Below are 15,645 nucleotides of genomic sequence, written 5' to 3' on the forward strand. Positions count from 1 at the left end.
ATGATATGGATTATGAGGACTTTGAACTCTACATCTGATGTCATGAGACTTAGGAAGTGGGAGATTAAATAATACTAGTGAGACAATTATTAAAGCTAACATTATTGAAGAAAAGCCATGTCTTTCCTTGACACCTAAATTCTTCTTGCTTCTTTGATGACAGTGATATTAGTATTTGGGTAAAAGGTGGTTATAAAGCAAACCTTAGAAAAGAGAAAGAAGCTTCAGCAAACTCTGCTGTATAATTGTAGTGTTTTTATTTTACCTAACATGAAAAATATTTATAATATTCTTCATGCTTTGTTCTTGGACACTAAAATTCTTTCTCTGGTTGAAATAAACAAATTAATAACCATCCTTTCAAAATTAAATAGGTTTGCAATTACCTGGATCCCAGGAGAATTGCACAAAATTTGTTTTGACTGATAGAAAAAATGTTTCTATCTCATTTGAAAAGAAAAAAAACACAATGAACAAGATTTTTTTTAAAAAAACAGCAACATCCAAGACAATCCTCCCTCAAGCTTGTGCTCTGTAGAGAGGCCAGGTGCAACATCATCCTAGAACACGTTGTACTAGGATGATGTTGCTGTAACACTGCTGTCCTGCATGATCATGTGACTCTAATATTTGGACAATAGCACAGCTGATAGAAATGAATGAACTGTAGAATGGAAGCTGATAGTCCTAATTGCAGCCCACTTCCATCTCCTTTCATAGGTCTAATGATCTGCCAATTGCAGACAGTACCCACAAAGCCTTGTTTCCCCCAAATTCATGGAAGTGTTATGGTCATTCTTGAATGGGGCATTGTGCTGCTTTCAGTTCTGCCCAACTTTCTCATTGCACAGGGCATGGCTTATTATTTATTAATTTGAAAGGTTTATCTCACCAGCTCAAGGTTGTCTCAGCCTTTCATCCTTCCGAGGTTGGCAAAATGAGGTCCCATATTGTTGGGAGCAATATGCTGACTCTGTAAATCTGCTTAGAGAGAGCTGTAAAGCACTGTGAAACAATATATAAGTCTAAACACTATTGCTATCTATGACATGAGCTGGCTGTTTCAGGATTGTAGATTGCTGGCAATCCCGTGTACTGTTAATTAGAAGACAAAAACAAGCCAACATGTCAAGATACTTAACCATAACTGCTTTGCTGAGACCTGAGAAATACAGTTACACACACACACACACACACACACACACACACGAAATAGAACAAATTAGGTTCAAAATACACACAAAAGAGCTGCTCCAATCAAAGAAAGAAGTAACTCAGTAGTTGCTTAAAATTATTTCAAATATATTAATATATCTCAAATTTCATTGACAGAAACTTCTTTTGAGACTTTCACAGCAGAAATTACATTTAGGAAAATTAGGATTTCAGTCTTATTGAAAATTTACTTTAACCATCACATACCTTTGAGAAAGGAATGGCATCCTCCTCCTTTACTCACCTTGTCAGATAATATATTAATCCACTAAATTCTGGCAAATTCTGGAATCCTGGTTTTTAGGATTCAGGTATTTTTTATATTTCCAAGTGAATATCATGAATACAAGTATGTATATGTAATTCTACAGTATATGTAACCCTTTCAGCCATAAAAATCTGACATCATCAGCTTATCATATATGGGACTGAATGCCATATGATTGCTATTATATGTTGAGGATGATTATTGTTAGTCAAGACAACATATATCCCTTTGGCTATATTGCCAGGAATAAGAACTAAACAAAACTTTAAGAATGTGGGCATGCTGATAAGAATGAATAGCTTCAATAGAATAATAAATCTACACTTAATAAAGAAAACAGATAGATTGCCAATATGTGTTACTTATAAAAAAATTAATTTATTCTTTTTTCCCCTAAGACAGAGCCAGAAAAAGAAGAGTTTTCAGCAACTTGGTCAACATTTTTGAAAATGTTTGTTTTTAATTTACACCATTTTTGAGAATTTCCATACCCACTTTTTTCTTAATAGTATTGTATGAATATGAAAATTACTATCTTTACTTTAATAAAAGAAATATTTTAAACATTATACTCAGTGGTGGGATTCAAATATGTGAACAGCCAGTTCTCTACATGGATGCCATTTCCAGAAGTCCGTTCTGGGACTCGGCAACAAAAAATTAGCTACTGGTTCTGCCGAACTGGTGCAAACCAGCTGAATCCCACCACTGATTATACCCCCCACTGCATGCAAATGGCTATGTCTATGCAAGTCCTTTGGGTGTAGTGCTTTGGACAATGGAGCATAAGTGGGAGAAATATTTTTCCAATTATTAAGTCTATCTTTGTTATTAAGTCTATCATTTAGAAAGAACATTTATTATTGAAATAATCAGTAACAAAAAATTATGCTTTACATCTTCTTTCCCCAACCTTTTGACCTACACATGAAAGACACCTAAAATATGCAGCCCAACATATTTTACCAGAATAAAGAAACAATTCTACTTTGATCATCTTCACATTGTGTATTTGAGAATGTCTCATTTCTCTCCCAGGCCTGGTTTCCATTACAAAAATATGATTTTGGTTTGTTGTACATTAGCCAATTCTCCTATTTGCACAGTAGCAGACAGCCTAATACCATATTAATTCCCCCAAATATCTGCATTGACTCCGCAGATAGATGATCAAATGTAACTATCTTCAGTTTTCTTAAGATAGGCCTGAAAGTCTAATTGATAGATAGATAGATAGATAGATAGATAGATAGATAGATAGATAGATAGATAGATAGATAGATAGATAGATAGATAGATAGATAGATAGATAGATGGACGGAGAGACAGACAGACAGACAGATAGTATGGTTTGAATTAGAAGTGCTAGTTTGGTGAAAGGGAAATACTGTATTTCAGCATAAGAATTTTATCCCATATGTGAAAGATCGTGGTGGCAATAACGTAGTTTGTGTCTGCTTTCCTGGATCAGATCAGGACACCTTACCAATATTGATGGAATTACAAGTTCTTAATTTTATTGTACCAGTAAAAGAGAGGGGGGGAGAGGCTTCTCCCCCTGACCATGCATGAAAAAGATGAGAATTTGCTTCTTTTCTTTTTCTTATTTGTTCCCCAACTCAGGTGTGTGTCTGTGTGTGTGTGTTTGTGAGGGAGATGGCTTTCAGGCCTGAAAAAAAGGTGAGAATTTACCTGTTTTGTTTTCTGTTTCTTATTTTCCCCTCAACTCAGGAATATGTGAAGGAGGGAGGGAGAGGGCAAAGGTTTCTCCATGATCAGGCCTGAAAAAAAAGTGTTTTGTTTTGTTTTTATTTGCAGCGCCTGTTACTCGTCCCAGCTTCTTCCCACCTAGCAGTTCGAAAGCACGTAAAAATGCAAGTAGAAAAATAGGGACCACTCCGGTGGGAAGGTAACAGCGTTCCGTGCGCCTTTGGCGTCTAGTCATGCCGGCCACATGACCACGGAGACGTCCTCGGACAAACGCTGGCTCTTCGGCTATGAAACGGAGATGAGCACCGGCCCCTAGAGTCGGAAACGACTAGCACGCATGTGCGGGGGAACCTTTACCTTTACCTTTACTCAAGAATGTGTGTGTTGGAGGTGGTGGGGGTCACATGAGAGCTGGAATCAGCCCAAAAGTGTTTTATTATTCAACAACATTGTGACACTGCGAAACAAGAGTTGTTTAGCAAGATTTATCTTCACTGAGAACAGATGACAACTGCTTTTTGAAAGAGCTTCTCTTCAAACTGCAGGTTCATCATATACCCAGTCAGTATTTTGTAAGGATCTCTATATGATGATGGTTACTTCAAATATTCCCTTAAGTAAATTAGGTAGTGGTAGCCTCAGGCTTGTATTGGGAAAGTACACCAGTCACCTGATTCCAAATGAATCAATTGTAAGGAAAAGTTACATCTCTGACTGCTATGAAGATGTGTTAGGAAAGATAAGATCTGCTGTTGGCAACAATAAGATATAGATTTCAATTGATGAAATAAGTGATGTTAATGGAAGACATGTAGCCAGTGTTACTGGCATTCTGAAATGCGACAAGCCTGATGAAATATTTCTTCTAAGATGTGAAACTCTGCCAAAAGTAAATAATTATAGGTAGTCCTTGATTTACAACAGATCATTTAGTGACCGTTCAAAATTATAACGGCATTAAAAAAGGGACTTTTTCACTCTTACAATCGTTGTAGCATTCCCATGGTCACAATTGATGCTTGGCAATTGACTAATATTTATGACGGTTTCAGTGTCCCGGGATCATGTGACCAACTTTTGTGAAAGTCTGATGAGCACAGTCAATGAGGAAGCCAGATTCACTTAACAAACTTGCTGGTAACTTAACAACTGCAGTAATTCATTTAACAATAGTGGCAAGAAAGGTCATAAAATTGGGCAAAATTCACTTAACAGATGTCTTGCTTAGCAACAGAAATTTTGGGTTCAATTGTGGTCATAAGTTGAGTTTTGCACTATTGCTATGCTCTTTGATGATTCTTTGAAACTACTTGGCCAGATGCTATAAAAAGGGGCAATATCTTTCTTTTTATAACAGATGCCTCTCCATACATGACTAGAGCAGCCAAGGGACTTAAAACTCATTTATCCAAAAAGGATTCATATTGCATTCCTTGCACATGGTTTACACAGAGTGGCCAAAGAGATTCAAGGCAACTATCCTGATGTAGATAAGATAATTTTGAATGGGGAAAAATGTTCATTAAAACTCCACTTTGAGTACAAAAGTTCAAAGAAATTGCTCCTACTTTGGCTCTTCCTCCCCAGCCTTTGGTGACATGTTGGGGGACTTGTCTGAATTCAGGCTATGTATTATTTCACAAATTATGCTTCCTTGCAGCAGATAGTATTTCCTCCATCAAGATTGGGCAAGATTCCTTTTCTGAAACTTTGGCTGGAAATAGGATTATAGAGGAGATTGAAGAGGTGCACCCATGGGCATAAAAATTTACATTTCATTACAAAGACAGCAAAAGCCCCTGACTCTGTACTGGCAATAAGGTAATCAATCAGACCTATCTTGGAGAATGGGTCTCAGTCTTGATGTCAACGCTATTTGATTTTTTAGTAACTTTTTATTTTATTCAAAAAATTAAAATACAGACTCCCAAAAAATTATATAAAAACAAAACAAAAAATAAATAGAACATTAAAAATTGTGCATTAAAGAGAACAAAAACCACAAAACTGTACTGTACATATATTATCCCCATATATTATCACTGATCAGTATATATTTATAATGATAAATATATTACAACAATGTATCTATATATCATATCTCTCTCTCTCTCTCTCTCTCTCTCTCTCCCTCTTTCTGACTGTTGGTCTTATGGATGAAATATAGATTCAGCTCCCTTTTTAAGTTCTCAGAGAAGTGAGGCACAAGACTGAAACAGGTTAGCTTTTCTGTATATCTCTGAGGATTGGTAACTTCTGCTTATGGTGGAAAGATACAATCCCCCCACCAATCTTTAATGGAAGCAAAAAAATGCAGTATTGGATTTGAACACACCCAGACAAGTAATATTATGATAATTTTCTCCAATTATTTATAAATGACTGGAAATTCTGCAAGCTGTGGAGTCTATATACCTGGAGGGTGCCATGTTGGGCAACGACGGCCTAGATATTTCCAGCATCTTTTTTGTTTTTTGGCTGTTGGATATTTCTAATATACAGTTCTTTTTGACAAAGCTGGAGTACATTAAATGTTGAAAACAACATGTTTTCCTCACATACTGTCGGGACTGAAGTAGTCAATATGTTACTCTTTAATTATCCCAAGACTGATAATGTTTCTATTGGTTACATCTCTCTTGGATTTTCAGTTTCCAAGTAAAAAAGAAGGAGAAAATACATGTATCTATTTGAAGTGAAGAAAGAATAAAAACAGATTTAGATTTTTTAACTTGATCTGGGATAGATTTTTCTTTTTTTTTTTTGAATGCTCACTCCTAAAGAGGGATCTTTTAAAAATCACAAGAGGTTAATCACATTATCTGTGAATTAAATTTCTGTCAAATGAATAAGAATCCCAAAGAAGAAGGAAGATTTAACCTGCACTGAAAATGGAGCTGGTAATATTTTTGCTGGTAGCGCTCTTCTCTTTTAAGCATGCAATGCTTATAATATGAAATGTAAAATTCCTACTCCTGATAAACCACAGCACACATATTGTGAATCAGGAGTGTTATAATTGGTGGCATAGCAACTCTAGCAACTTTCTTGAACAATGGTTTAAGTTTCAGGGAAGACCCTCCACCATCATTGATTGAAGATCTCATGTAAGAACTTTTACTTTCATTTATTTTCTGGGAAGATTTAGAAGTCTTAAACCAGCAATGTAATAAGTTTAATTAGCTTATTATAGAATATACTCATGGAATCTTAAATATTGAATCCTTCTTAAAATGTTTATTATATTGTTGTAAATCTTAATATGTTATATTATTTCAATGCATAATATTTTTAGTGTTGAGAATTATTAATACTCTAATATTTAGATAACTTTGAATGTGGATAATAAAATCAACAAAAATGTACTATAAGTATTAATTAAACTTTAGAACATCAATGTTATTAAGTGAAATATGTTTTTCATATAGAATCAATATTTATTTATTTTATTATATATTTATTTATTTAATTTTCATGTCATCCGTCTCACCAGAGATAACTCTAGGCATCTTACAGACATACTGTTAAAATACATTGTAAAATATTAAAACAATAAATAGGGTTGTTAAATTTAAAACTCAATTAAATATAACATTAAAGGAAAGAATATATTAATTTTAGTGAATGTTAAATATAATACTGAAAAACTCAGTACACATGCATGAAAGCATCTGTTGTAAAATAAAATTTTAAATCTTAAGCTGATTATTGAGTATTAAGGTCTCTTTGATACTGTTACTTATAGTTTTTTTAAAACATATTGATAAAAAAAGTAGAAAAAGAAAACAAGTTTCAGAACAATTAAAATACCAAACAAAATAAGACAGAAAAAACTAGATCTCTGACTTATCTCTTCCTATTAATTCTGAAGGTTTTTCCCTTTTCCAATTATATGAACAATTTTCTTTATGAGGATAAAATTTGAGTATGTTGGTAAAGAAAATATGTAGCTAGTCATGAGTTATGGTCCTATGACCTACAATCCATCTTTGATTTAATGTTTCTTAAGCAATATTGAGAAGCATCTTTAAAATATTTTGAATGTAAGACAAACATGTTCTGATTCTTTCTTTTAAGAATTAATTTTGTTGTACATTCATGTTTATTTCTTAGAAGCTGTATGTTGATTTCTTAAAATACTAAATAAAAAAGTACTTTCAGAAAATAAAGAGTTAAAAAAAACAAGAAACTTACTTCACTAAACTCATATTATAGAAGATGTTTTGTAAAAGACCAGAGCAATATAAAGGCAGCATATTGTACAGCAATATATTAATGTAAAGCTTGCAAATTTACCTGGTAAATAGATCATCAAGAAAGAGAATACTGAAGATTGAAAAAAATCTACTGTGTCTATTTATTTATTTATTTATTTATTTATTTATTTATTTATTTATTTATTTATTTTTGGGACTTATATGCCGCCCTATCTCCCGAAGGACTCAGGGCGGCTAACAACAATAAAACACAATACTCTATACAGTCTGTGAGTCACCTTTTCCACTTCAGCAATATACTGTAGTTGTTTTCTCCTGAAGGATTTCTGTATATTCAGACATAGTATTAGAATCATACATTCCTGATTCTAGATTGCTGGATGGGACAAAACTTGCTTCTCTTCTTTAGAGATTCTTTTCTTCTAAACTTATATTCTTCAGAGATATCATTTTACCTCCTAAAGTTCTATGTTTTATATAAGTATATTATTTAATAAAATTTTCTATAATACTCCTTTATTATATTGGTGTATACTACTGATTTATTGTATTTAGAAACTATGTTGAGAATTGTAGAGGTCTTTGCAGAATTAAAAAATGGGGCATAAGAAAGTGTTAAATCATCAAAACCGTCAAAAAATAAGAAATGGATCACATTTATTTAATATTAAAAAGCTATGTTCTGGAATCTGCAAAGTTTCTAATTGATACTTTCTGTCAAGAAAAGAGAAGTAATGCAGATTTTTATATTGATATAACTTTCTGAGTAAGTAAGCCAACAATCATAAAGGAGAAATGAGGAATATAAAAATGAATTATAAAAAAGAGGCAGAACTGGGTTTGTATTGGTACTTTTGAGTCCCTTTCAGGAAAGCTATACACATTTTCACAGAGTCTATTTTCTATTGTAGTTTAGTGCTGAAGAATTACCAACACATCCTGCCTTGGTATTTGCAGTGAAAGAAATGAATGAAAACCCTCATCTCTTACCAAATGTCACCTTGGGTTTTCACATCTATGACAGTCACTTCAGCTCACAGAAAACTTACTATGCCACAATGTTACTGCTTTACAACTTGAAGAGTTTTGTTCCTAACTACATCTGTGGCATCCAGAATAATCTGACTGCAGTGATTGGGGGACTTGTCTCCAAAACCTCCATTGTCATTGTGAATCTCTTGGATATTTACAAGGTTCCATAGGTAGAGTAGATCAGCTCAGACTATGTATAAGTATTGGAGCACAATAGCATTTCTTACTTCTCTAGATCATCAATTTGTTTTTCTAAATCTGTAAAATAGATTTTCTCTTCTTCCTCTCTTTTTTTCTCTTTCTTCTGATTTTCCCTCTTAAACCTGCTTTAGCTCATCTATGGCTCTGCTCCAGTCATGAATTATAAAACCCCAGGCCTTTCCTTCTTCCAAATTAGCCCTATAGAAAGACTTCAGTGTGATGGAATTCTGTCTTTGCTCCTCCATTTCAAATAGACATGGAATGGAATTACTGCGATGGATAATGATAATGGAGAATGTGTTCTAGATATGATCATTCCATTATTTTCTAAGCATGGCATTTGCTTTACATTCATAGAAAGAATTGCTTATCTACACTCAGTTAATGGACTGATTTCTGTATTTAAACAAGGTGCAAAATTACGTGATAAAATCATGACAACCAAAAGCAATGTTATGATTATCTATGGTGAGTCCAATGCCCTGGTTTTCCTGAGATGGTTATCATATCTTTCAAACAAAGAAAATGATAGAGATGCAACAAAAGGAAAAGTATGGATACTGAATTCTCAAGCAGAACTTGCATCAACTGCCTATCAAAAGGACTGGGATACACAAATAATCCATGGTGCTCTGTCCTTCACAATTCAAAGCAACAACCCCCCAGGATTCAAATCTTTTCTTGAAAGTAGAAATCCTCTGAAGCCAAAAGCAGATGGTTTTATCATAGACTTCTGGCAACAGGGCTTCAACTGCATATTTCAAACTTCACTGGTTGACAAGGTGGTTGGAGATCTCTGCACTGGGAGAGAGAATATGGAAAACCTTCCTAAAATTATTTTTGAAACAAGCATGATTGGTCACAGTTACAGCATCTATAATTCTGTCTATGCGGTAGCCTATGCATTACGTGCCATGTTGTCATCTAGATTTAGACATAGGAAAACAATAGTTGAAGGGAGTTTGAACCTTCTTAATCAAGTTGCCTGGCAGGTAAATGGCAAGAATATCCACAGGTAATCAGGTAAATTACAATGCTCTTGTAAATAGCAAGAGCATCCTCAAGTAACATATTCTAAAGGAAGTTGTAAACCATCTTTAATTCCATTTCCATTCCTCTTTCCTATTAACAGGAAATTTTATTTTAGTTAAGTTATGAGTTCCAAATTCCTCCTCACCCTACTAGATGTTTTCCCCAAACATACAACTATATTTTTCTAAAACTCTGCCTTTCCCTTTTTATTCTAGGTGCATCACTTCTTGAAAGGTCTTTCATTTAATAATAGTGTTGGGGATGAGGTTTCTCTTGATTCCAATGGAGAACTACTAGCTGGTCTGGATGTAATGAACTGGATTGTTTTTTTCGAACAAATCCTTTGTTAGAATGAAAGTTGGGAAGGTAGATTCTGGAGTTCCCACAAACCAAAGTTTCACAATTAACGATGATGTCATAACATGGCACAGCTGGTTTAACCAGGTAAGATTCAAAGTCAAAGTATTTTGGAAAGCTTCTGTTTCTTCACCAGACATGAAATCCTTTATCACATGCAAATAACCCTTAAAGATACTAAAAAAAGAGACCTGCAAATAATCATAACAAAAGAAAGCAAAGCCTTTTCTGCAATCTGAAAAGAACTGAAGCACCATTTGAAGACCCTTGGCATTGAAAAATTCACTGTCAATTGCAAAAGGCAGCTTTACTCAGGTAGAGAGAATGAAATATGAGATATCTCCTCAGATTACCTTTTTGCCTTGGACTCAAATTTCTTTTATTGGATAGTAGTCTTGGTTGTAGGTCATACAACATAACATCTATCCTTTCTTTCCATGGACTTCTTTCAGACTTGTGGCCAGGGATATGTGTGGACAGATAAAGGAAATGCTTTTCTAACACCATAAAACATCAACATTTTCTTATCCCAAGCCCCTAGAAAGGACTTGATAGGTGCATCAAAATGCCAAATCCAGCCTGAATGTCTGGCTGACTATATAACAAACCAAAATAAAGTTTAACAACATATTGTGATGAGATGAAATTGAAGAGTGGCTAACAACTGGCAAAACCTACCTGTTAATGAAAGATCCAGCAAAATGGGGAGGACCAGGTGGATGGGTATGGACTACAGCAGATGGCTGAAGAAAAAAGAGCATTGGAAGGACAATGAAGAAGATGTACTGAAGCTAGTATATCAAGAAGATTTACTGAATACTGGAGAAACCAACATGGCCTACAAGAAGGAACAAATGAAGAACAGAAAAGGAGCATGGGAAGATAAAGCATTACAAGGCCAGTACATTAAAAAAGTAACATTTATGGCAGTTAATAACAAGACCTGGCAATGAGTAAGATAGGAAAGTTGAGGAAAGAGACAAAGGACCTAATTCTGGCTGCATAAGACCATGCTTTAAGAACAAATGCATGCAATACCAGAATTGAAAACAGACAAAAAATGCTGCTTTTTGCAAAGAATCTGAAAAAAATGGGTTAGCTAGCTAGCTGCTCAATAAGGTTGCACAGATTGACTACAAACAATGGCATGATCAATTAACAACAATGGTGCATTAGAAGATCTGTGAGAAAGCAAGAAATGGCGGGTCTATAAAAGAGAGAAAGTTACAGAAAATGAAAAAGCTACAGTGTTCTGGGACTTTAGAATTCAAACAGACACCTGATGCATAAAATGCCAGACTTAACATCTATTGATAAGAAAGTCAAAATACCCTGGATAGTGTGCATGGCAAAACAGAGTAGAAGAGAAGGCACTGGAAAAGATAACAAAACACAAAGATCTGCAAATAGAAATAGAATGACTGTGGCAAAAGAAAGCAAAGGTAGGCACTTTGATGCAATCCCAAAAAATTGGGGTACCTCTTAAACATCATTATCATTGACAAAATTATATTAGTCAATTGCAAAAAATTTTTTTATTTGGAACAGCTTACCTGCTGTGACAATATCTGTAACACTATCAAATATCCACATCTTCCTTTTCTAGGTCCTTGGGAAGAACTCAGTAGGCAAAAAAATACTTTGGCCACTTAATGAGAAGGAAGGACTCACTAGAGAAGAGCCTAATGCTGGGAAAGATTGAGGGCAATAGAAGAAGGGGACGACAGAGAATGAGGTGGCTGGATGGAGTTACTGAAGCAGTAGGCATGAGCTTAAATGGACTCCAGAAGATGGTAGAGGACAGGAAGACCTGGAGGAACGTTGTTCATGGGGTCGCCATGGGTCGGACACAACTTCGCAACTAACAACAAAAAGTCTGAACATCTGGCTGACTGGGCAACAAACCATAATAATAATAATGTTTCAATATTTAGCTGACTATGTGACATTTTTTTTATTATTATTGTATTTTATGATTGTGATCATGATTTATAATGTGTTGCTTGGATGCACACTGAGAGTTTATGCACTGGAGACAAATTCCTTGTGTGTTGAATCACAGTTAGCCAATAAAGAATTCTATTCTATTCTATTCTATTCTATTCTATTCTATTCTATTCTATTCTATTCTATTCTATTCTATTCTATTCTATTCTATTCTATTCTATTCTATTCTATTCTATTCTATATAAAAGATCAATGATCATACACTGAGAGAGGTTAATATTAAGAGAAGAAGCTTTCAAGCATTAACAATCACCACTACTATTTGTCATTGCACTGATCTCTCCACCAATGATATTGAACTAGTCAAGCTATAGCTAACAAACATGGAAAACATCTGCCAGGCTATCCCATCTCCTTTACATCGGTCATCTGAAGCTTTAGAAAAAACACAATGTGAAACAGAATCACGGCTGAACTCTGACCATATTCAGACAAGTTATTGCAGAATGGTTTGGACTGGAAAGCATGCCACCCTCATCAACAGATAAATATTAAAAACTAAAGGAATCAAGATGCCCTGTGGAAATAACATCAAGAATCTTGATGACGACAATTACTACAAATACCTAAACACTTCAAGTTGACAACATCAAGCATGCATATTAAGGCCAACACCACCTTAAGAATTGGTAACTGTGAATTCACATTGTTGTGAGCAAATAGTAATTATAGTAAGATAAGGCTCCTCAAGTTTCTTCCTCACTTCCTGTACTTATGAACATATAATTTTAAAATGGTATTGTAAAATTTTATTTTATTCTATTTACTGTCTATCAGAATAAAAATGTAGTTTCCAGAGTATTAATCATAATGACATAATACTTTTATCTAAGTGTAACAGATTGTTAATCAGGACAAGGAACAATTGGTAACAGCGTTCCGTGCGCCTTTGGCTTCTAGTCATGCCGGCCACATGACCACAGAGACATCCTCGCACAAGCACTGGCTCTTCGGCTTTGAAATGGAGATGAGCACTGGCCCCTAGAGTCGGAAATGACTAGCACATATGTGCGGGGGAACCTTTACCTTTTCCTTTTTAAACTCTGCCACTAGGTTTTAGCTAGTGGGATTTTAACACCTACTCTCACCCTGTGTTGAGCAATGAATTGACCACTGCATTTCCTAAATGAAAAAAGCTTTCTAAAATCCTATGCATAATATTAATTCTTGCAATAAATATAAATACTAGCACCTATTAAAGTGCATGTAATTGAGTCCATTAATAATAAAGATATCTGAAAAGATATCTCAAGGTCAAACACTGAAGATTGTCATTGTTTTTTCCTTATTGATATATTAGTCTCAGCCTCTTTCAGTATGCAGTGACAGTTGCCGTGCTGGTTCCAGCAAAAAGGTGAAGGAAGGGGAACCCTTTTGCTGCTATGACTGCATCCCTTGCCCAGAGGGGAAGATTTCAGAGAAGGAAGGTAAGAAATGTGCTGCTTGGATTCAGCAAGGAAAATGGTGACTATCTAATCTAGAGGACAATTCTAAATAAACCTGAATTTTGTTTTTCAATTGCCTCAATTCAGTAATAAAACCTGTATTTCAAAATTATGCACCTCAGACTATCAGTCTCTGCTCATTAATTTCTAAATCTGGATGTATTTCTTTCCAAAGCTGGTACATTTAATTTTGAAACCCTCATTTCAATGGTTTTGATTGATGGAAAGGATTCCATAGTGAAATATTTTTGTTCCTTTGACCAAATTTATTCTTTTGATTGCCTTCCAGTAGCCTCCATGCTCCATGCCCTAGTTGTCTTACAGAAGGAACTGAGCCCTATAGCACATTTTTCAGTGAATTCCCAGAAGATTTAGTATCAAATGTGACTCTCGTTAATCTGAGCAACATTCAATCTGGCATGGAATTTGAATCACATATTGTTGCCACATTAAAAGGGTGTTTGAGAATAGTTTTAGGCTGACTCTTCAATTAAATCTCTTTAATAAGGTAGCATCAGTGCTGGGATTCAGCCAGTTCGCACCAGTTCAGCAGAACCGGTAGCTAATTTTTTGTTGCCCAGGCCCAGAATAGACTTCCGGAAGCGGCATCCACACAGAGAACCAGTTATTCACATATCTGAATCCCACCACTGGGTAGCATCTGTTCAGTTTAGCCCTTAGCATCATTAGAACATGCAGGGCCTTCATCAGAAGGAGATACTGTTCCTTTATATGGGCTACAATACTGTTACTACTGTTCATATGAATATATCTATGTAACAGTTTTCTATATACAAATGTGCACAGACAAGTGTATAATTTCTACATATATTGTTTATAATATATGTAAACGCATAAGGAATATACACTACATTTTATAGATGCTCCTTCCTGCCACATACAGTATCGAGCAGCATATTTGTGAAATGTACAGTGTGTCATGGAAAGGTTCCTAAGATGAAAACCTCATTGTCTGCCTCTTCATTTTTTTCAGATAGTAATGAATGCTATGCTTGTAAAGATGGAAGCTATCCAAACAGAAATCAGGATACTTGCAATCCTAAAATTATCATATTTTTGTCTTATGGAGAACCTTTGGGAATCAGTTTAGCCTTCTTTGCTTTTTTCTTTTCCTTGGTATCAGTGATGGTGCTTGTAATCTTTAGAAAAAACCACAACACTCCCATTATTGTAGCCAATAACCGAGACCTCACTTATATTCTCCTCTTCTCCCTCCTGCTCTGCTTCCTTTCTACATTCTTATTCATTGGTCGGCCCAAGAAAGTGATATGTCTTCTCCAACAAGCTGCTTTTGGCATCTCCTTCTCCATGGCTGTTTCTTCAGTGTTGGCAAAAACTGTCACAGTGGTTCTGGCTTTCCTGGCCACCAAGCCAGTTTCCAGAATGAGAATGTTTGTGGGAAAGAGACTTGCCAACTCCATGGTCATTTCCTGCTCTCTTATTCAAGCAGTCATTTGTATGTTGTGGCTGGCAATATCTCCCCCATTCCCAGATTTAGACATGCATTCGATGTTTGAAAAAAGCATTCTGCAGTGTAATCAAGGATCTGAGATTATGTTCTATTGTGTCCTAATTTATATGAGCTTCTTGGCCTTTATTAGTTTCATAGTTGCTTTCTTGGCTAGGAAGTTACCCGATACTTTCAATGAGGCCAAGTTCATTACTTTCAGCATGTTGCTCTTCTGCAGTGTTTGGATATCCTTTGTTCCAACTTACCTGAGCACTAAAGAAAAGTACATGGTGGCTGTGGAGATCTTCTCCATCTTAACCTCTAGTGCTGGTTTGCTGGGCTGCATCTTTTTCCCCAAATGTTATATTATTGTGTTCAAGCCCAACCTTAACAACAGGGAACAATTAATGAACAGAAAAAAGGAATGTGTTTAACTGAGAGTGCCCTTTGCTATTATTTAAAATGTAGCAATTTTGTGTTGTTAATATAATAATAAAAAGTTATTTTTTTGTTGTTCCCTTCTGTTGTGGATGGTGATTTCAATAATCTTCCTCCTAGCAATATTTTTTTCTGCAAAATATGTATGGCTTATGAAATGATGAAATGAAGTCATCCAACCCTGAGGTTTTATTGCTGATGGTAGAGTTCTGCTTTATCTCTTTGATCTTTTTCACTCTTACTAATAACTAT

The 15,645-nt window shown here is 35.1% G+C and overlaps 1 protein-coding gene across 1 annotated transcript; it reads left to right on the forward strand.

The window, feature by feature from the left end:
* Positions 1-8,918: 8,918 nt before the first annotated feature.
* Positions 8,919-15,389, forward strand: LOC308678707 (vomeronasal type-2 receptor 26-like; the record flags this gene model as incomplete). The annotated part of the gene is made up of 4 exons (XM_081345944.1): positions 8,919-9,635; positions 9,891-9,983; positions 13,340-13,466; positions 14,479-15,389. 4 exons carry the CDS (start codon positions 8,919-8,921, stop codon positions 15,387-15,389), a joined length of 1,848 nt encoding a protein of 615 aa, XP_081202070.1.
* Positions 15,390-15,645: the final 256 nt, after the last annotated feature.

Source organism: Vipera berus (assembly GCF_964194415.1).
Source record: "Vipera berus genome assembly, chromosome: Z".
Lineage (NCBI taxonomy): Eukaryota > Metazoa > Chordata > Lepidosauria > Squamata > Viperidae > Vipera > Vipera berus.